Source organism: Misgurnus anguillicaudatus, chromosome 8, assembly GCF_027580225.2.
Source record: "Misgurnus anguillicaudatus chromosome 8, ASM2758022v2, whole genome shotgun sequence".
Classification (NCBI taxonomy): Eukaryota; Metazoa; Chordata; class Actinopteri; order Cypriniformes; family Cobitidae; genus Misgurnus; species Misgurnus anguillicaudatus.
In genome coordinates, this window is record NC_073344.2 from 7,992,790 (window position 1) to 8,013,259 (window position 20,470).

Genomic DNA, 20,470 nt, shown 5'->3' on the forward strand with positions numbered 1-20,470 from the left:
TATTATGAACCACCATCCCTGATAGTGTTTAATTAGATATACGACTTTAAACAAATTATCAATAGCATGCTAAATCAACCATGTAAATTATAGCTGTTTAAAATGTCTATAAATTTAAGTATAAAAAATAAACTCCTGCTATGGCAAAATTATGTGATTGCCTAATTGTTCTAATTTAAATGTAACTTAATTGCCCACAGAATGCACGCTTATGAAAGTGGAAACGGATGCAATTCACACTTTTGTTACTCTGATAGTTTCCTGTAATAAAGCCCTCTATTGTGCACACAGGATATATGAATCATGTTGGGAAGTCTCGAAAACCACGATCCCAACTGCAAAATACTGTAAAACACTGCCTAAATTCCAATGAAAAGATTTGACCTCTATAAATCACAAGAAATGCCACCACATATACTTCATATATTATAAGCAATAATTAAAACATCTAATTATTTCATTTATTCAATCAGAATTATGCAATATAGTGTAATGTGGCTAAATAAAACCGAACGTGCAAAGATATATGCGTGTACTTTTCCAGTTTTACGGTACCTTCTCTCTTTTGCGGCTCGAGCGCGTTGATTTCCCCCACCCGTATTCCGCCAAGTCCCTCCCCTGACTTGATCACGGTTTGTTATGGATGCTTCGACGTTGTGAATGACACCTCAACTGTCCAATGGCGGCCTTCTTCTGAGCGACTCCTGCCGCAGGAGGCGGGACTTGTCGGGATACGGGTGGGAAAGGAATATCGCGGCTGGAGCGCTGAAGTTACCCGAGCACTCAGCGGCTACAGTCATGGCTGAACGCCGCGCCTTCGCACAGAAAATCAGCAGGTAAGGGCATATAGGGCATCTAAAAACAAAACCGCATTGTGTTTTATCCTTGGTCGCGTGGTCTTTTTGTCTCTGCTGCCAGAAGCAGTTGGCGAGCATGCCAACCTATCCAAATAAGGCCTAGAGACGTTGAGTTAGCTGGAGCAAACGCTGAGTTATATAGGCTGTGCCGTAAAACATATTGCGCTGCCTATGTAGACTGCCTTTTGGTCGTGATAGGCACATTCGCAATGCTGTCTAGCAAGGCAGCTTACTAGGTTTTAAGGTACAGCCATAGAGATGCCCAAGTGACCCACCCTAAAACCGAAAGAGCAGTATGATGCCTTTGTGCCTCTGTGCAATAAAATGAGTCTTTGTCTATGGTTTTATAATCTATACATACAGCATTTGTTAAGTTCCTGTAGGATTAAAATGATATGAAGGTGGTGATTTTGGGGAGTCAGTGAAATGCAGTTTTTGGGATTTGCGAGACGATGGTTTGACATAGTGACACATCAGATGATCATAAGACGTTAAGACGTCAGTTTACATATCGTAAATGCGCTTCTATATTGTCGCATATGGCACAGTGCATTTTAGCTTTGGTTTTGAGATCATGAATTGTGATTGATAAACCCTGATGTTGCAAAAAAATTAGACTTTAATTTGCATGCATTACATGTTTTGATGTAAACAATGACTATTATTATAAAGCATAACTATAGTTTATATGCACTATGTTATATAATTATTATGAAGGATAATTATAGTGTAATATAATTTTGATAAACCCCATAAATTGCAAATACACTTAAGATCATTTTCTGGCACATATAGTTGTTTTTCTAAACCCATTCAGACTAAGATCCAGAATTACCTGAAATACAATAGTTGATTCTATCTTAGGAAGATGCATTGTGATGACAATCTGTCATGATGTCATGTTACAGATATAAAGTTACTTTATGTCTTTTAACGGGTTTTTAGTGAATGGGCCTTTTGTTTATCATAATGCACTCTACAATCAAGTCTCATCATTGGGTTTAAGTGCATATTATATACATTTAGATGTCCCTTAGGATGTTAAGTGACAAGATTAGACCTCATATGTATCTAAAAAAAGGAAATGACCTTTAAGGCTTTCATGTGGTTCCCATGCTATTGGTAGTTTCCAGATGCTTGGGAGTGCCTTTGCCATGTTGTCTTGTCAGTGGTGTGTGTTATAGGTTGATTAGATCAGTTACAGAGACTTTTAGGCACCTGCTGATTCTAATCGCTATGCGTCACTTTACCAAATAGCACAATATGCTGAGATATGATCAAGAAAGGTTGTTTTGTTTGATTTACATAGAAATAGCGTAAGATAACTACCAGTCAAATTCAAAAGGCATTAGAAAAATCAATATTTAAGAGTGCACTTATGTATATGTACTTAGAAGATGCTATGGTGCATTACAAAGTAAGCTTATACATTTTAAAAGTAAGTGTATTCTCTGTGGAAGAGCAGTTTTCGGTTTTTAAATCAGTGCAATGAAAGCTCTGCAGACTTTGCTGTTGACTTAAGTTAACTATTTCTAAAAGACTTTCAGAGGAGGTGTAAAATATGCACTGAAACTCATTGTGCCTTTTGTAAACAGCACTTTTGCAGGCCAATCATCTGCTCTCTCTTCAGGAATGTCCAGCCTAAATAAAGGTCCCTCCAGAATCAACAAGGGCAAAAGGGGCCGGTTGTTGTATTGTCGTCCTCCACTTATCAGAGCTGGACTTGAGATCCTGATTCCTAAAAATTGTTGTTTGTTTGTTCGTTCTTTATTACGTGTATTATTTGACTATTCCTTCTAGACACAGTCATGATATTAACCTTTGTTCAGTTATGTCCTAATCTGTATACATTAACTAGTCAGGTTCTCACTGCATTGTTTTATTAAGACTAGTATTTTGTCATGCTTATTGTTCAGCCTACACCATCAAGAAAGCAAGAAAATGATCCTAAAAGTTGACTTTTTTCTAAATAGTATGCATACTGCTTTGACTTTATTGGCAGTACACTTGTTGGCATAGTATTAAAAAAAAGTGCACGTAATACCTGGATGACCTACTGTTTGCCAAAATATACAGTACAGTATACAGCGTAGGGATGTGCACTGTGTTGGAGGATCTACCACTAGTTTGCAATGAACTTAACTTGACCTATTATTCCTGTAATAAAAAGCACTAAAGGACAAGGTATTAGTTGTGATTTTTAATTATTTAAGAATCAATTAAGAACTTGGCATTATATGGGACTGAAAGCTTGTGGCTCTAATGCTTAAGGCTCCTTAGGTGTATTATTGATGCATTATGCATTTTATAGATGCATTATGCATTAGGCAATGGAATCTTTTCACACAAAACTGTCCTCTCATAATGGGTATTATTACTGGTAAGCTTGATGCTTCTTTATTAAATGGATAGTTCACCCGAAAATGAAAATTCTGTCATTTACGCACCTTCATGTTGTTCTAAACATGTATTGTTTTATTCTGTTGAACAAGAAAAGAAGATATTTTGATAAATTGTGGTAACCACACAGTTGACGGCACCTATTGATTTCCATAGTATTTCTTTTCCTACTATGGAAGTCAGTGGGTGCCGTCAACTGCATGGTTACCATAATTTATTACAAAAATATTTTCTTTTGTATTTAAAGGGACACTACACTTTTTTGAAAATATGCAAATTTTCTAGCTCCTCTAGAGTAAAACATTTGATTTTTACCATCTTGTAATCAATTCAGCTGATCTCCGTGTCTGGCGATACCGCTTTTAACATAGCTTAGCATAATCCATTGAATCTGATTAGACCATTAGCATCGCGCTAAAAAACCCCAAAGAGTTTCTATATTTTTCCTATTTGCGCAGTGCCACGAAAATAGTCCCCTGCTATTGAAAGATACCAATGGGACTATTTTTGGCTACTGCGTAATATCATAGCGCCTCCTGCAGCCATGTTACGGCAGCAAAGTCTTTGATTATTAGGCCGGAATGAGAGTATAGTTCCTAGACATATCGGCCTAGAAAATTGCAACTTTTAATTTTCTGTTGGTTTTAGTACACGATGTAACTACAGAAGAGTCATGTTTTAAATAGGAAAAATAATGAAACCTTTTGGTTATTTTTTTGAGCGATGCTAATGGTCTAATCAGATTTAATGGATTATGCTAAGCTATGCTAAAAGTGGTACTGCCAGACCCGGAGATCAGCTGAAGGGATTCCAAAATGGTAAAAATCAAATGTTTATATGTTTAATGAGTATATTTAAAAAAAGTGGGGTGTCCCTTTAACAGAAGAAAGAAACTTATAAGTTTAGAAAAACGTGATGGTGAGTAAATAACAGAATGTTACATTTTGGATGAACTGTCTCTTTAACAGTACAGTGTAAAAAATTATGTGTTAATTTTTTACACGTTGTGTGTGTGTCATGCCATTTAATGCGTTATTACATGTTAAAATAATTGAAGGGGACAACACAAGTTGTGTTAAAAACAGTGATGGGAGTAACGCGTTACAATTAATTCTTTTAGCGGTAACGAGCATGTAACGAAGTATTTTTTTTAATCAAGTAACGCAGTTACAATTAGTGAAATTTAAGTTGGTTACTAGCGTTACTCTATTTTGTGATAAATGAACACTTGCAGACAAGACATTTCTGATCTTATGTCGCAGGACAGTGGTGGGTGGCACAATGAATAATAACACAGAAGGTGTGTTACTCTAAAAACAAACGGTGCTATATAGCACCAAAAGTGGTTCTTTGCTCGTAATCATAGAAGAACCGTTTTTAGTGCCATATAGCACCGGTGAAGCACCAGTGAAGCACCTGTGTAGAACCATATAGTGCTATGTAGAACCATATTTGGTGCTTTAGTGGTTCTATATGGCCCCTATATGGTTCTACACAGGTGCTTCACTGGTGCTTCACCGGTGCTATATGGCACTAAAAACGGTTCTTCTATGATTATGATCCAAAGCAACAGTTTTGGTTCTATATAGCACCGTTTGTTTTTTTAGAGTGTAGGGCATAACTTGATTTAAAAAAATACTTTGTTACATGCTCATTACCACTAAAAGTAGTGGAATTACAGTAACAGAATTAATTGTAACGCGTTACTCCCATCACTGTTTTTAACACAACTTGTGTTGTCCCTTTCATTTATTTTAACATGAAATAATGCCTTAAATGGCATGACACACACAATGTGTAAAAAATTAACACATAATTTTTTTGCAGTGTACAAATAATAATTGCAGACTATTTGGTTTACATGCACAATGAACATTTTGTCCACTATTTGTACAGTGTTTGTAAAGCCTAGAAAGTCTGGACTTTAAAGTTGCTTGTTTGGTGTTCCCTGTGTTCGAACCCATGACCCACTGAGTTACACAGACCATTAGTTCTGTGCTTTTCTTATAATTGTCAGGTCATGTGATCCTCTGCCTGTCCCATTACACTTCACATGCTTATTATAATAATATACACATACATCCTTCTTACCCTATCTCTTACTGTTTTGCAGGACTGTAGCAGCTGAGGTCAGGAAGCAGATTGCTGGACAGTATGGAGGATCACCTCAGCTTCTCAAAAACCTCAGTGTGGGTGGCAATGCAACTAGCAATGCTGTGAGAATCACATTTCAAATACAGTATACCCTGTTGTTTCCATGGTTTTAAGACTGATTTACCATTTTGGTTTACATAGGGAGTTACAAACAGTTTGCAATTAAAAAGAAAGAAACACTGTTGTGTACACTGTTCCTTCTGGTGGTAATTTCTTCGTCTTGGCTGCTATGACACATTCACATTCTCTCTTCATTGGATTTTTCTATTCAGGTTCCTCTGACAGAAGCAGTCGAGCCGGTGGATTTTGAGGAGTATTTGATCACACACCCACCCTTAATAGAGTCGGGACCTTTGAGAGATCTCATTGAATTTCCTCCAGATGACATTGAAGTGCAGTACACTCCAAGAGAGTGTCGAACCCTTGGCCAAGCTGTGCCAGAGGAGGGGTGAGTGTGTGTTGAAATCTGACATAATTTGTGCATTTGTCTGATGTTTGAATAACTTGTGAATTAATTTTCTCTAATAATTTTGCAGTGACAGTGATGCCCATGTCAGAGACTGTATCCGCTCCTATACTGAGGACTGGGCTGTTGTTAACCGCAAGTATGATGGTCAAAGTTTTATTGCTTCACTAGATCCTAGTCCTTTTTATTGCAATACTTCCATTTCAAATCCTAATGCTTTTATGTTATTTCTAACTGGGAATTTTAATTCCCATAATAGATGGATATTCAAGTAGGGCATAGTTTTGTGAAACAGTTATACCGGATCAGATTTTTAAGATCATAAGGTATATTTCAGGCTTTTGACAGTGCACTAATCTTTGGTTGTACATTTAGAGTATGTGCAATGTTTTTAATCATTCTTATTTTATTGGGATCTATTTTGCCTACTGATTAGCATTCAGGTCATGATTGATGATGCATTTTGGATGCACAGGTACCACAAGCTGGGCACAGCGTTTAACCCCAACACTCTGGACAAACAGAAGGAGAGGCAGAGAGGTTTACCAAAACAGGTTTTTGAGTCTGATGAGTTGCCAGATCACAGCAGTTATCAGGATGATCAGGTAAAGGCGGGCGTACACGGTGCGATTTTTGCTGTCGTAGGAGCTCGCATGCGATTTTTTTTTCTCGGGACCAAATCGTTCATGCTCGTATGGTCGCGGCTCGCACCGTGTGAGAGGAATTACGAGCCGAGCCGAGCAGGTTACGAGCACCTTACGACCTCCCGATAATTTTTAAACATGTCAAAAAAGTTCGGGAGCTGTCGGTATAAATTCGTAGTGTTGGTGCGGGTGAACGAGACGATCTGGTAAAGCACTTGAAGTTGACCAATCAGAATGTACAAAACACAGAAGAAGAAAGACAAATGTGGCACTGCTACCTCAAATCTGGACGACAACTCTATAGCTGGCTATATGTTTCGCGCACACACACACTCCGGTGACCGAACATCATGACAAATATGACAGGTCCTTTCAGTGACGACCTCTTGATCAGCTTCTTTGCCTGAAAAACCTGTCATACGTGTTTTTGTGATGTCCGGTCACAGCTTTGGATGTGTGCGGAAACAGGAGAGAGTGTATAAAACGAGGGCTACTTTTTGATATTAAAACTTTTTTGTTTTACTTTGTAATACTGTTGATTTTTCTTTACTTGTTAATATGTTTATCATTATTTACAATCTAAACATAAAATAAGCCAACTAAAACATGTAATAAATAAATATAAAAAATATTAGACTCCGTGCAGAGACCATGGTTTAAACAGTATAGGATGGACAAAGAATGTCGCAATTTTGTGTAATCCAAGCTGTGCCAAAGTCGCTGTAGTACAGTTTATAAATGAATGGATATTAAAAGGGCTGGCGTGACAGAGAATAAAAAGCAACGGAATGTCCATGTTTAATAGGCTATAAGATATGCATTTATTGTTTTACACTTTTTACTCATATAATAAATGCAAAATAAATTGTCAATGAACAAGAGACTATATTAAACATGATGATCATACGCGGAGACGACGTTTTCCAGATTATTATGGAGCTTCTGCTTTAGCTTAAACGTTTTTGTTCGGTGTTTTTTACCCATATATATATATTTTACATATTTTCGACCAAAGGAACACATGATATAGCCCAATGTACGTTGTTATGGTAGCCTAAGCTTGTTCTGAAATGATGAGAATATTTAAATGACTAAAAATGTAGGCTATCTCTGAAACTTTATTTAAATAATGATTAATTTGTTTTCATACTATATTTGTATTGATATGTATTAATTTACATAGGCCTACTGAGAAAATGCCATATATTAATATGCAATGCCTTCTGTATGGCATTTATTTTGTACATTTACATGAGCACAAATGCTGCGTGCACTTTTACTTCAATACCCCGCATTGACCGAGGGTCCGCGTACATTTGCACTAGACAATGCAAACAAGCCTAGACAATGTGCTTAATATTACATTAAATGATTTTCGTTTTACAAATTAATATTTGGCTGTAGATGTATTGTCTAAATAATTTAATCATAAAGGGAAAGACGTGTTACGTTATCTTACCTTGCGTTTTACCTCAATTGCTCCTCATTCTGCATTTACAAATAAATAAATATGCCCACTGAATTTGTTTTTAAACGTCATATTTATAAAAAAGCAACAATATAAGTAACATTAATAATACCAATATAGATATTTACTTGGCACTACAATCAAGATATATTAAGAAGATAAAACCGCATATGCGCTAGCAAGAAAAACCACTGCCAGAGAAATTCCTTCACCGCCACAGCACTAGACCTATATTGCAATTTCGGAATGCATAAATAGAAATACAAAAAAACAGAAACAGTTTTCTGCACAAAAGCCAATATCTTTGCCGTATTCTTCTTGTTTTATTTTTTGTACATTCTGCCACTCACAGGTGCGAAATTGCTTACGTCAGAATTCCTCAAGTCCTACAGTAAAATCTTGTCGTGTGTGACTGCGTACGAATTATTTTCGCATAAACTCACTCGTGTCGTGTGCGAGAGCTCACGACGTTCCGACCGTCGGAATTCGCACCGTGTGCGCCCAGCTTAAAGTTGTGATCAAGCAGTATGTTATGGTTTTGTGCTACGCCTGGTAGATCAACTGCACATTACCTCTTTATGCTTCTACTGGAGTTCCTCCCTTAATATAACTGAGGACTGCATTGTTTGACACAGGATGATCTAAAGCGGAGGTCCGTGTCGATAGATGACACACCACGGGGCAGCTGGGCTTGCAGTATATTTGACCTGAAGAACTCTCAGCCTGACGCACTGCTACCTCATCTTCTGGATCGAGTACCCAATGAGGAGATCGACCATCACAATGAGGACCAGCGCAAGTCAAACCGCCACCGGGAGCTTTTCGCCCTGCATCCTGCTTTGGATGAGGTAGAGTACGACATTTGGCTTTTAAGGGCTTTGCGGGGCCAGTGAGGATGCATAATAAAAGTGTATTACACATCTGGAGACTGTAGTTAACTAATAAAAAGTGTTGATTGCATTGTTTATTGTATCTTTAAAACTTTAGGCAGGCAACAAAAATCTGATTGTTGTATAGTGTATGTTGTCACGGTGCATAACTTTATGTGCACAATGTATTCAAAATCTGATGTTTTGTGTGCATGTGAAAAAAAATGAAATTCACCACATTTACACTGAATAGAGGTTTGGTGAAACACCCAGTACATCATAACCAGATTATTCAAGATAACGGAAAAAAAAATGTCTGTATTTTTTTTGCGTAGGAGGAGCCGATTGAGCGCCACTGTGTGCCTGATGTTCCAAAAGAGCATTTCGGTCAGAGGCTTTTAGTCAAGTGCTTGTCCTTGAAGTAAGTTCAAAAGCTTTTTGTGTGGTGAGATGTTCGTTTAATGGCTGCGATATAGCTGACTTGCTTCTTTATCCATTTTAAGGTTCGAGATAGAAATTGAACCAATATTCGCAAGTTTGGCCTTATATGATGTCAAGGAAAAGAAAAAGGTGAGCTGGTTTTGTGCTCTACAGGGTTTAAAAATGAAACTATAGCAAAGCACTAAAATTGACCCAAGATAGCCAAAGTAATTTATTAGTATAGTAAAAAATCCATTATATATACGACAAAATAGCCCTTAGCTATGGTGGTTGTTAATAAAACAAAATAAATTATTTATGTAAGTAAATATATTAAGTGAATTAATTTACATTTTCATCACTCTATTAACTGGTTTTTGTTATTATAGTTTTAAATGCATTTGTGTTTTCATGTATTTCCCAAAACAAAGAAATTCCTTTTTGTTGCTTTCTCAGAATAATTAGCTTTCTCTGAAGTGTCCCATGAAATTGCCTTAGCAAACTGATTATTAGCAAAAATTTAACACAAGGGTAGTAGTCATGTTTTAGATGTTTCCTATTGTTCCTCTGCTCTTACACTGACATTTATTTCTTTTATTTCCATCTTATTCCTCAGATATCAGAGAACTTTTACTTTGACTTAAACTCCGAGCAAACAAAGGCCATGCTACGGCCACACATCCCATCTGCTGCTATCTCCACCCTGGCCCGCTCTGCTGTCTTCTCCATCACCTACCCATCACAGGACGTTTTCCTCGTCATCAAGGTTACCTATTTCTATTAAGTTTTTTTTTTTCAGAATGTAAGACTTGGAGTTTTTATTTCCTGTGTGCTTTAAGCAGGATATATTGAATAGCTCTTCCTCTTCTTTCAATAGCCAATACACTGCAAAAAATGATTTTCAAGAAGAAAATTCTTAGTATTTTTGTCTTGTTTTCAGTAAAAATATCTAAAAATTCTTAAATTAAGATGCTTTTTTGATGAGCAAAACTACCCAAGAAAATAAGTCTAGTTTTTAGACCAAAAATATCAAATTTAAGTTCTTTTGTTCATAAAACAAGCAAAAAAAATCTGCCAAGTTTTTTTTGCTTACCCCATTGGCAGATTTTTTTTTGCTTGTTTTATGCACAAAATCACTTATATTTGATATTTTTTGGTCTAAAAACTAGACTTATTTTCTTGGGTTGTTTTGCTCATCAAGAAAAATCATCTTCATTTAAGAATTTTTTTATTTTTTTTACTGAAAACAAGACAAAAATACTAAGAAAATGTTTTCTTAAATCATTTTTTGCAGTGTAGGCTTTCTTTTTCATCCATGAAGTTCATGAACTATAATTTGCTAATTGCTAGTCAGTTGGTTGTGGTTGTGGTGTGCCTGCGTCCGAAACTGCCTACTTCCATACTATATACAGTAGTAGGTGAAAAAGCAGTATACACTGCAAAAAATGAAAAAATGACCTAAAAAGTCTAGTTTTTAGACGAATATATAACATTTAAGTAAATTTGTGCTTGAAACAAGCAAAAATATCTGCCAATTGAGTGAGAAAGAAGAGTTTTTTCTTACCCCATTGGCAGATTTTTTTTTTGCTTGTTTTAGCACAAATTCACTTAAACTTTATATTTTTGGTCTAAAAACTAGATTTATTTTCTCAGGTCATTTTGCTCATCAAGAAAGATAGGTACTTTATCTAATTCAGTACCTACTGTCACATTATGTGATTTGGGAGGCAGGTTATCACAGGGTTTTTTTTGGCAAAAGTGTGATTATATGTCAATATTTGTATTATCTGTAGGTTCAAGGCCATATTAGAGTTTTTTGTGTTTTTTAAATAATATTGATTAGCTAAAAACATGCTATAGCAGTTTACAATACAAAAAATTTGTTTTTGCAGCTTGAGAAGGTTCTACAGCAGGGAGATATCGGCGAATGTGCCGAACCTTACATGGTCTTTAAAGAATCTGACGCAGCAAAAGTAAGACCTCTTATCAACTGTCCAATCAGACTCATAACAGCATATACTAGGGATGTACAAAGATTGGCATGTAGGCCGATCACAGAGTTTTTTTTTATATTTGTGTGTTCATAGAATAAGGAAAAGCTTGAGAAGTTGCGCGGTCAGGCGGATCAGTTCTGCCAGCGACTGGGGCGCTACCGCATGCCCTTCGCCTGGACGGCCATACATCTCATGAACATTGTGAACAGTGCAGGCAGTCTGGAGAGAGACACAGAGCTGGAGATGGGACTGTCCGGTGAGTCTACAAATGAACTTAAACACAGCATTGTTTAGCCATGTTACAAAATCGCTTGAACTGCTTGTTTGCGTGCCGTCACACAGAGAGGAAGGGCTCGTGGTCGGAGCGTAGGAACTCGAGTATCGTGGGACGTCGCTCGCTGGAGAGAACCACGAGCGGGGACGAATCGTGCAGTCTCACCAGCTTCAGGCCTGCCACCTTGACAGTCACCAACTTCTTTAAACAGGTCACCCTGTTATTCTGGATAAGCTGCCCAGTATTGATTCAAATATTGATCTCATAGTTCACTGTCCTCTAGTTAGACCTCCAAAGCTATGTATTTTTTTAATTTTGTATATATGGTAGACTATCACTGTTTCCTGTGGCTATCTGACTTTAACTTTTTTATAAATGCTTATATTAGGAGGGAGATCGACTGAGCGATGAAGACCTTTACAAGTTCCTAGCTGACATGAGGCGTCCCTCCTCTGTGCTGCGTAGACTGAGGCCTATCACAGGTAGAGGATCTTTTGCAGCCATTTTGGCAAGCTTGATTGACAAACTCAGTTGCAAAATAGATCAATGTGGTCTGTAGGCCAGTTATCATTTATGTTCGATGATTTTTTAGCAAGTATTGATATGTAAAGTAGTTTAAATCAATCGACAGCCCTAGTAATAGTTTGGTTTACTTTACACCCACAGCTCAGTTGAAAATCGACATCTCTCCAGCCCCCGAGAGCCCTCATTATTGCCTGACCCCTGATCTGCTTCAAGTTAAGCCCTATCCAGACAGTCGAGTACGGCCGACGAAAGAGATCCTGGAGTTCCCTGCCAGGGATGTCTATGTACCCAATACCACATACAGGTATCGCCTCTTTTAAGAGTCTCAGTCATATAAAATGAGAATCATAAGCCTCGCACACAAACTTAAGCCATGTTTCTTGCTTGAATTTGTCAGACGTTTCATTGTGCAAGCCATGTAAAGTTTCTATTTTAAGTCAAGGTCGTCAGACAACAATTCTTATCTTCTGCATATGTTGACCTAACCTGTCATACAAAGGACATGTTTGTCCACTTTCAGTCATTGCCAACTTTATCTTTAAGTAGGCAGACGCTCTGCATAATCAGCTTTGATTTGGCTGATGCTTACTGGATAATTTTGGACTTTAATATATTTTGAAATAGTTTACTGCCGATTATTAATATGCAAGATTTATATTTATGTATGTAGGTCATATTTAATCATGGAAGGTTGGTTTCATACAGGGTAAGCTTGATTAAACTGCTGTACAAGATATTTATTATCTGCTAAATATTTAGTCTCTTATGAATTATGCCTTAGAGTAGCCTTAAAACTGTCAGGGTAGTTTTTTTCTTGATTCATATGACCCCATCATTAAAGTTGCTCTCATGCATGTGGGTGATTCTCACGAAAACTTGGTTTTAAAAATGTCAAGCATGAAAAAATTGCTTAAATTTACTTTTTCCCCCACCAGACATTGAAAAACAAAGTCTGGAGTAAATGGGAACAATTTAAAAACTTTTACTTATCATTTAACACTTTTTGTAACATAATTTAAAAAATTAGTCCTAAAAAATCTCATTACCGCAACAGTCAGAAAACATCAACCCTGACATATTTTCAAAATGACATGACAAACCTGAAAGAATATAATTTGGAGATTCTGCACATGCATTTAAAATCAAAGTATTATGCTTCTATTAATTAAATTAACATTTAATAAGCATCTGTTGCGGTAATGATAATGTCGTGTAAGCATTCTGACAAGACAATATTTCGAATTAACTGTAAAAAAAATTATCTTACCTGGTACCCATCTTGAAGTAACTGGTCCATGTGCTTGGTCACTCAAAATCAAACTTTATTAAAATTCTGTATTTGTGCTTAAACTGTTCTCAAAAAGTGTTGTGGAGGATGAGAACATCAGGCATGGACACATCATTTTCCTAATTTTTCTTCATTATTATTATACATGAATATTCAGTAAATATTTTTTCTGTCATCTAAAGTAGTCTAGCAAAACATCCATTTATTTTTTTTTCTTAATATTTTTGTGTTAATTTGATTAAATTACAACATAACGCATGTTCAAACACAGCCGGACACATTGCGGTAATGAGAATTTCAGCAGAAAATGAGATAAAATTTACAATTATAACTTCTTATGTTGAAATCACACATTGTGCAAGGTAGAACACAGTATTGTGTTAATTCTGATGCTTTTTAATGTTACTATATTACACATTTTAAAGCTAAAATCATTAGTGCCGTGGTGTTTCAATGGTTTCGTGAGAATCACCCATGTATCTATTCAAGTTTTTACTGACATTTGTTTTAATTATACAGGGAAATATGCAATTATTTTCAGTATTGCTGATTATTTTAAAATAAAAAAGAGCCACTTGCACGTGTGTGAGACTTAAAGAAAGATTTATTTTTATTTTTGCATTAATGTCTGAAAGTTTTACTATAAATATAAAGCACACTACTGAGGAAACATTCTGTAAACTAAATATATATATATACACATTACAGCTGAGTATGCACAAAGCGTAACCAAGAGTCAATATGACTCAACACACAAAAGAAGCAGGATATCAAACTTTTACCACTATTACAATTACTTGTTAACACCTTATACTGACTTTCATTATTTATATATGTCATTTTATATCTGTTTAATGTATCTATTTTCTTATGTATTTATATTTTGGTACACATTATTTATGTCCGCATTTACTGACTTGTGCATATACATTTTTCATGCATGGAACATAAATGGAAATGTTTAAAGGTGCAGTGTGTAATTTTTAGAAGGATCTCTTGAAAGAAATGCAAAATAATATACAAAACTATATTATCAGTGGAGTATAAAGACCTTTTAAAAATAACCACTATGTTTTTACAACCTTAGAATGAGACATTTTTATCTACATGCACCAAGGGTCCCCTTACATGGAAGTCGCCATTTTGTGCCGCCATGTTTCTACAGAAATGTTTGTCCGGTGGTAGCTATCGTAGGTTCTTTATGCATTTCAAAAGCGAGGGTTGGCCAGTGGACTGAGCCGTTGGTTGCAATTCGCAACCTCACCACTAGATGCCGCTAAAATTTACACACTGCACCTTTAACAGAACCATGGGATGAATGTGGAAGGGGACCAATGGCAGCTCGAATCACCATTTACGCTGTAAAAAGTAAAATTTGGATTAATTAAAAATTACTTTAATTGGTAACGCCTGAAAACTTTATGTAAAAAATGTAAGTTAACATTTTTTTATATTTTAGGTGGGTTACCAATTAAAGTATTTTTTTTAAGTACAGAAACTTTCACTTTTTACAGTGCACATGTTTATTAATGAAAAATATTATAAAGCGTTACCCTTTTTTAATGTAGCACATCTGTGAATTTTCTTACAGTATTTTAAGTTAAAAAAAGTAAAACAATATATTGAGAACTATAACTGAATGCACCGTAGTTCAATAATATGCATATAGTAAACAAGCTTATTAAATTTAGTCCGTTATTATTAACATGCATCCTTAGTTTTGTTCCAGATGTGTTATTTGAACCTAGACAGTACATTTTTACCATTATTTTGTAAAACGGCTTTACCAAGGTTGTAATCCAATGACCTAGGGATATTCTGAACTAGCACATGCATTTTGCAATACCCGGTTTCTACCTCGGAGTCAATGCCCTGTTTCAGTTGCGTCATTCTGTTGTGGAAATCATCAATTTTAGACTGTCTGTAACGAAGGAGGGAAGCTTAGTTGGCCAGAGATTACTGCCACTTTGACCCCTCTAATTGATCTTGAATGGCTCGGTAAAAGTTGGGGTCAGGGATTATTGAAACTAGGTTAAAGGTCTGATAGTGATCTTTGTGGATTTAAGGGTGAAGGGGCTTCCTTTGGCAGGCTTCCAGTATATTCCTTTCCTGCGCTGGGGGCGAGCCTTCGGTCTCATCCAGGCATATCTCCCATTTAAGTTGGTGTCTCCACATGCGTCAAACCACCAACCGCCTGAGAACAGCAAACACTTTAATTTATTGAAAGGGGAAAAAAGGGACATAAAAATACACATTCATATACAAATTATTATTTTAGCTCATCTGAAGCCAAAGTGTAGCATATTTGTGGAGAGTGACATGCGTGTTCAAAACTTTTGGACTTAACATGGGCACAGTTTCACAGTTTAATTTAACTATTTGGTACCTGTGTAGTTGCGGGCACAGTTGGATTCGCTGTGTTTATCGTTGTCTCTGTCCTTGGTTGAGAACTTCATGCCCGTGTGGTTGCTCATGGCATCGGGCAGATCTCCAGACAGAGGTGCCAAATAAAGGGTGTACCCAGTCGAAGGGCCATCCAGGGTGAACGTGTACTCTATGAATCTTTTTTCCTCTTTCCAGTCTTCAAGTTCAATGTGCAGAATGTATTCTCCTTGCTGAGCAATGGAATGGATTTTGGCCAAGCCAAGCCAGAATTCTTCTGTAACATATCATGTATATCATAGCTTGTATTATACAGTAAACTTTCCTTATTTTATCATTGCATGTATATGAAGCATAAAACCACCATTTAAATCCAGTCAGACAGTTATATTGAGTCAGAAGCATTTGTTGCCTCAGGCATTTACTCGTATTGCAGTGGAAACACACTTCGAATATACGGCATAGTTTGCTTTTGTATCTCCAGCTATACATACAACAGGTTTTATACTTATTTCTGATTGCAGATTTGCAATAATATTAAAGGGACACTTTTTTTTATATTCTCATTTTCCAGCTCCCCTAGAGTTAAAAATTTGATTTTTATTGTTTTGGAATCCATTCAGCCGATCTCCGGGTCTGGCGCTAGCACTTTTAGCATAGCCCAGCACAATCCACCGAATCCGACCAGACCACTAGCATCGTGCTAAAATAATCAAATAGTTCAGATATTTTACCTAATTAAAACTTGACTCTTTTGTAGTTACATCGTGTACTATGACCGACGAAAAATTAAAAGTTTTCTAGGCAGATATTGCTAGGAACTATATTTTAATCATTCTGGCGTGATAATCAAGGATTTTGCTTCTGTAACATGGCTGCAAGAAGGGCAATGGTATTACGCAGCAGGCGAAAATAGTCCCCTTAGTAACTTTTAATAGCAGGGGACGATGTAACTACAGAAAAGTCAAGTTTTAAATAGGAAAAATATTGAAACTCTTTGATTATTTTAGCACGATGCTAATGGTCTAATCAGATTCAATGGATTTTGCTAAGCTATGCTAAAAGTGGTATCGCCAGACCACAAAACGTGGAGTGTCCCTTTAAATCAAAGAAATTTCCACGTTTTTTTAGTTCTTTTTAAGCTCAATTCAAGGGCTTTTGTGAAGTTGCATATTGCAAACCAAACCTTATTTATAATATATAAATAATATATGAAATTACCCAAACGTAAATACGTACATTCCAGTTGGCCAAATCCATGTTCATATTTTTCCCACGACTGATCAAAATCAACAGAACCGTCCACCCTTCTCTGAATGACCGTTGCTGCTCCATCTTAAAAAAAAAAAGATATAGACCTTATAATTTGAATGAATATCTTATTTTTATAGGATCAGATAAGTCTGTTGTTGTCCTACCAGAATTTATTTCGCAGTACACATTGAAAGGCTCCGATTGATTGGGTTTGATTGGGTAAATACCACTCTTCATCTGGCCACTTTTGAATACATCACTGCAATCCGTTAGGAAGTCTGTGCAAAAAAAATGTAATAGACAGCTGATCATTTTAAACCCAATAAAACATCAGTCCCAACATTAACAACATTTAACAATCACTGTTCTTCTATTATTACCATTTCTGTCCATAGTTCCATTGGTGGAATTCATTGTTAAGTACCCAAAGGGGTCAGGTGTTTCTGGGCTCAATTCTGATGCTTTTTCAGCTGTGTCTTGAAAAGTGTCATAACTCAGCTGAAACAAATAAGTATATATTTAATATTACGCAAATTAATGATATAAAGAAATAAAGTGACTGTAATACATTTAATAAAGTAAGATGAAGCATTTTAATGAGTTACCTTATCCTCAAGACTCTTAATTTTGACTTTCTGGTAGCTGAGCTGTTCGTGTTGCTCTCTCACAGATTTAAGCAGGTCCGAGATGGTCTTTTCTTGTGTTTCAATGATGTCCTGCACAACAGACTATTTTAATACAACTCGCATAGAGATTAATTCAGTTTAAACATTTGTACAGTTACAATATTAGCTTTAGTACGTTTATCAAAAGATAATCAGTAATCCTTGCTTCAGAAATAATTTCATTCATCCATAAGATTACGATTATTAACTAAACCATTAAGACAGCTGAAATGAGTTTTGAATATATTACAAACTACTGATCTGATTCACCTTAAGGCCGGAGATCTCCTGAAGTTGCTCCAAGGGAACCATGCTTTGAGACAACCCCTTCAGCTTTTCCTCCAATCCTCCGACCTTGTTGTGCAGTTGGCTTCTCTCCTCCAAAATGTTGTTGATTTTAGTGTTGATCTCCATCGACAAGTTTCTGATCTCCTCATTGTTGACCTTCAAAAATGTGGTCGTCTTCTTCAGCTTCTCCTCTTCCTCTTTAATCTCACTGGTGACCACCGACAGCTGGTAGAAGGAGCGGTCGAAAATGTTAAGCTTCTGGAAGATGTCATTGATCTGAGCCTTGGTCTTGTGCACAAACTCACGGAGACTCTGTCCGAGCTGGAGCAGACCGTTAGCTAGCAGTCGTACATCATCTAACATAGCAAAGCGGGATCTAGCCTCAGTTGGTAGCACGGTGCTTAGGAAGGGTGCATCCGTGGGTGCTCTCCTCCAGTTAGGGGCTGCATTAGTCACGGATAAGACTAGCGATAAAAACAAAATGACGAACTTCATTTTAGCTGGTTTGGAGATGTTTGCGATGTTTTCCTTGCTCTTTGTTCTTGACTCCCAGCCTATCCTCATGCCCTGCAATGGCAAACAGCAGAGATTTCTCAAATATATACCGCTGCAGGGAGAGGGGAGGGAACTTTTGGTGATCATTAAGCTGCTTGTGTGTCCTCCCCCAAATCTGTGAAAGTTTACCCGGCGCAAACATTTTACAGTATTACGCACACACACACACGCTGACCCCACTCGCCACACATAACACGGCCCCTTGGTTGCAACTGATAAGCAAAGATGAACGATGCTACAGGCCGGCCGATGAATCACCGAGTCCATCAATCACGTCATCACTGCGGCCACTTGGTGCACCGTGCGTGCCGCACTGGATGCAAATTAATAATAAAAGTAAGGAATTTATGGTTGTGGGTTTGATTTAATGGTCTCCTGAATCAGCGAAGCATCACTCAAAGGTGTCACGGTGAAGGTCTGCATGTACAAGCAGGATCATCACTGGAGCTCAGAACTGCTTGGTTGAGGCAGTAATAGATTTGAATGATGCCTGAAAGTTAAGGGAGTTTGTGCCATGTACAAACCTTTCATTTTTTGCTGTTTCATATTAATCGCCTTCAGCATTATGTATTGTATAAAGCAAGAAAAAAGCTATTATAACTGAAAATCTAAAGACTTCCATAAGATTTTGAATAGGTGTCCCACAACCATTGTCCCTGTAAACATGTTTCACGTAATACTGTCCCGACCAAGTGTAAAGTATTTTAAGCATCCACAACCAGGGTTTCCCGCAGAAAACATGTTAGTTAAGGTGGTAGACTACAGACTCTGTACTACATTTAACAATTATTTATTAAATATAAAATATAAATCGTATTAACAAAAAAGTAAAGCCATTTTATTACATGTGATAACAGTTCTAGCCTCTCGTAAATTCTTCGATTCTTATTTAATCCACAATATACACACATTCATACTTTATCTTATACTGCATGCTATAAACATCTGTTGTTTATTTGCTTGACTGACAGTCACTGCAGCAATAGGGTTATATGGCAAATAATCTAAATAATTTAAATTAAAAACGCAAAATTCACCTAAAGTTAAGTAATTTGCATCTCTGGGTTTGCTAATTATCTGTATTTTTTTAATATAAGGACGCATTTTCTGTAAAATAGCTTTTAAACAATATGCATTCATGTGTAAAGCATTATACAAACACTCAAACATAGTGAACATAAAATCGCGCCTTCTTTCAATTAATTGGTTGGAATGCTACACCACTCTGTAATCTGATTGGCTGGAATTCGCGTTTGTCTTAACCTGATAAGGAACACTGTGCCGTACACGGTACACCCCCTCCCTTGCACGTGAGGCTGCATTACGTCATTGTAACTTTGAAGCATTAAATCTTCAAAATATACGGTCATGCGGCACATTGTTGTAAAGCTTAGACTTTCGGGATACCATTAAGCGCACACACAAAGCATAATATGATTTTTAGCAGTCATAAAACTGTAATCTAGTTGTTAGTTACCTGAACCGGGCTTCAAAATCTTCCCTTTATCCGTTTCAGTGAAACTGTCCAAAACAAATTGTTCATAAATCCCCAAAAGTCAAAGGAAATGGAATATCCAAGCCTTTTAATCCAAAACGATTTGTTCATCTCACAATCTTGACGTTTCTAACCGAATTACGATATAAATAGTGTATACAATTAGTTCACTAACGGACATTCGTTCGAATCTCACTTTTCCTTTACGATTTATAATGAATATATTCGGATGTCACGTTTATTGTGCAACGTCTGAGGAACAAATACGCCCCCTTGTGGAATTTCAGCCGTTCCATAAGAGGTTAAGAAACACAGACTACTTAAAATTCTGGCTCAGTCATGTAATTCGATTGGCTGGGAGTCGTTCACTGTGGCTTCTGTGAACAGAAACTTTTTAATTTTGATTTGTCAACATTTTAACACTGATGTGCGCTGTACTAAGCGACTGAGTGTTTTGAAGGAGGCAGCAATG

The 20,470-nt window shown here is 36.7% G+C and overlaps 2 protein-coding genes across 23 annotated transcripts in view; one reads left to right on the forward strand and one right to left on the reverse strand.

The window, feature by feature from the left end:
• Positions 1–627: 627 nt before the first annotated feature.
• Positions 628–20,470, forward strand: part of dock7 (dedicator of cytokinesis 7) — a 61,613-nt gene continuing 41,770 nt past the window's right edge. For 6 of the 22 annotated variants that reach the window (XM_073870232.1, XM_073870234.1, XM_073870240.1 and 3 more), the window contains exons 1-14: positions 631–836; positions 5,371–5,473; positions 5,684–5,859; positions 5,948–6,016; positions 6,353–6,482; positions 8,625–8,837; positions 9,194–9,279; positions 9,362–9,428; positions 9,895–10,044; positions 11,171–11,251; positions 11,366–11,528; positions 11,615–11,757; positions 11,935–12,028; positions 12,213–12,375. In XM_073870232.1, coding sequence (XP_073726333.1) covers positions 661–836; positions 5,371–5,473; positions 5,684–5,859; positions 5,948–6,016; positions 6,353–6,482; positions 8,625–8,837; positions 9,194–9,279; positions 9,362–9,428; positions 9,895–10,044; positions 11,171–11,251; positions 11,366–11,528; positions 11,615–11,757; positions 11,935–12,028; positions 12,213–12,375 — 1,814 coding nt within the window. In that variant the 5' untranslated portion in view covers positions 631–660. Of the gene's footprint in view, positions 837–5,370; positions 5,474–5,683; positions 5,860–5,947; positions 6,017–6,352; positions 6,483–8,624; positions 8,838–9,193; positions 9,280–9,361; positions 9,429–9,894; positions 10,045–11,170; positions 11,252–11,365; positions 11,529–11,614; positions 11,758–11,934; positions 12,029–12,212; positions 12,376–20,470 lie in introns of all 22 variants that reach the window. The other 16 variants (XM_073870238.1, XM_073870239.1, XM_073870241.1 and 13 more) reach the window with 7 other exon arrangements.
• On the reverse strand, positions 13,944–18,533 carry angptl3 (angiopoietin-like 3). Its single transcript, XM_055214409.2, has 7 exons — positions 17,931–18,533; positions 17,601–17,711; positions 17,376–17,493; positions 17,160–17,273; positions 16,981–17,076; positions 15,746–16,018; positions 13,944–15,553 (listed from the first exon to the last, which is right to left on the reverse strand). Coding segments are annotated over exons 1-6 (1,023 nt in total). The 5' UTR covers positions 18,513–18,533; the 3' UTR covers positions 13,944–15,553; positions 15,746–16,016.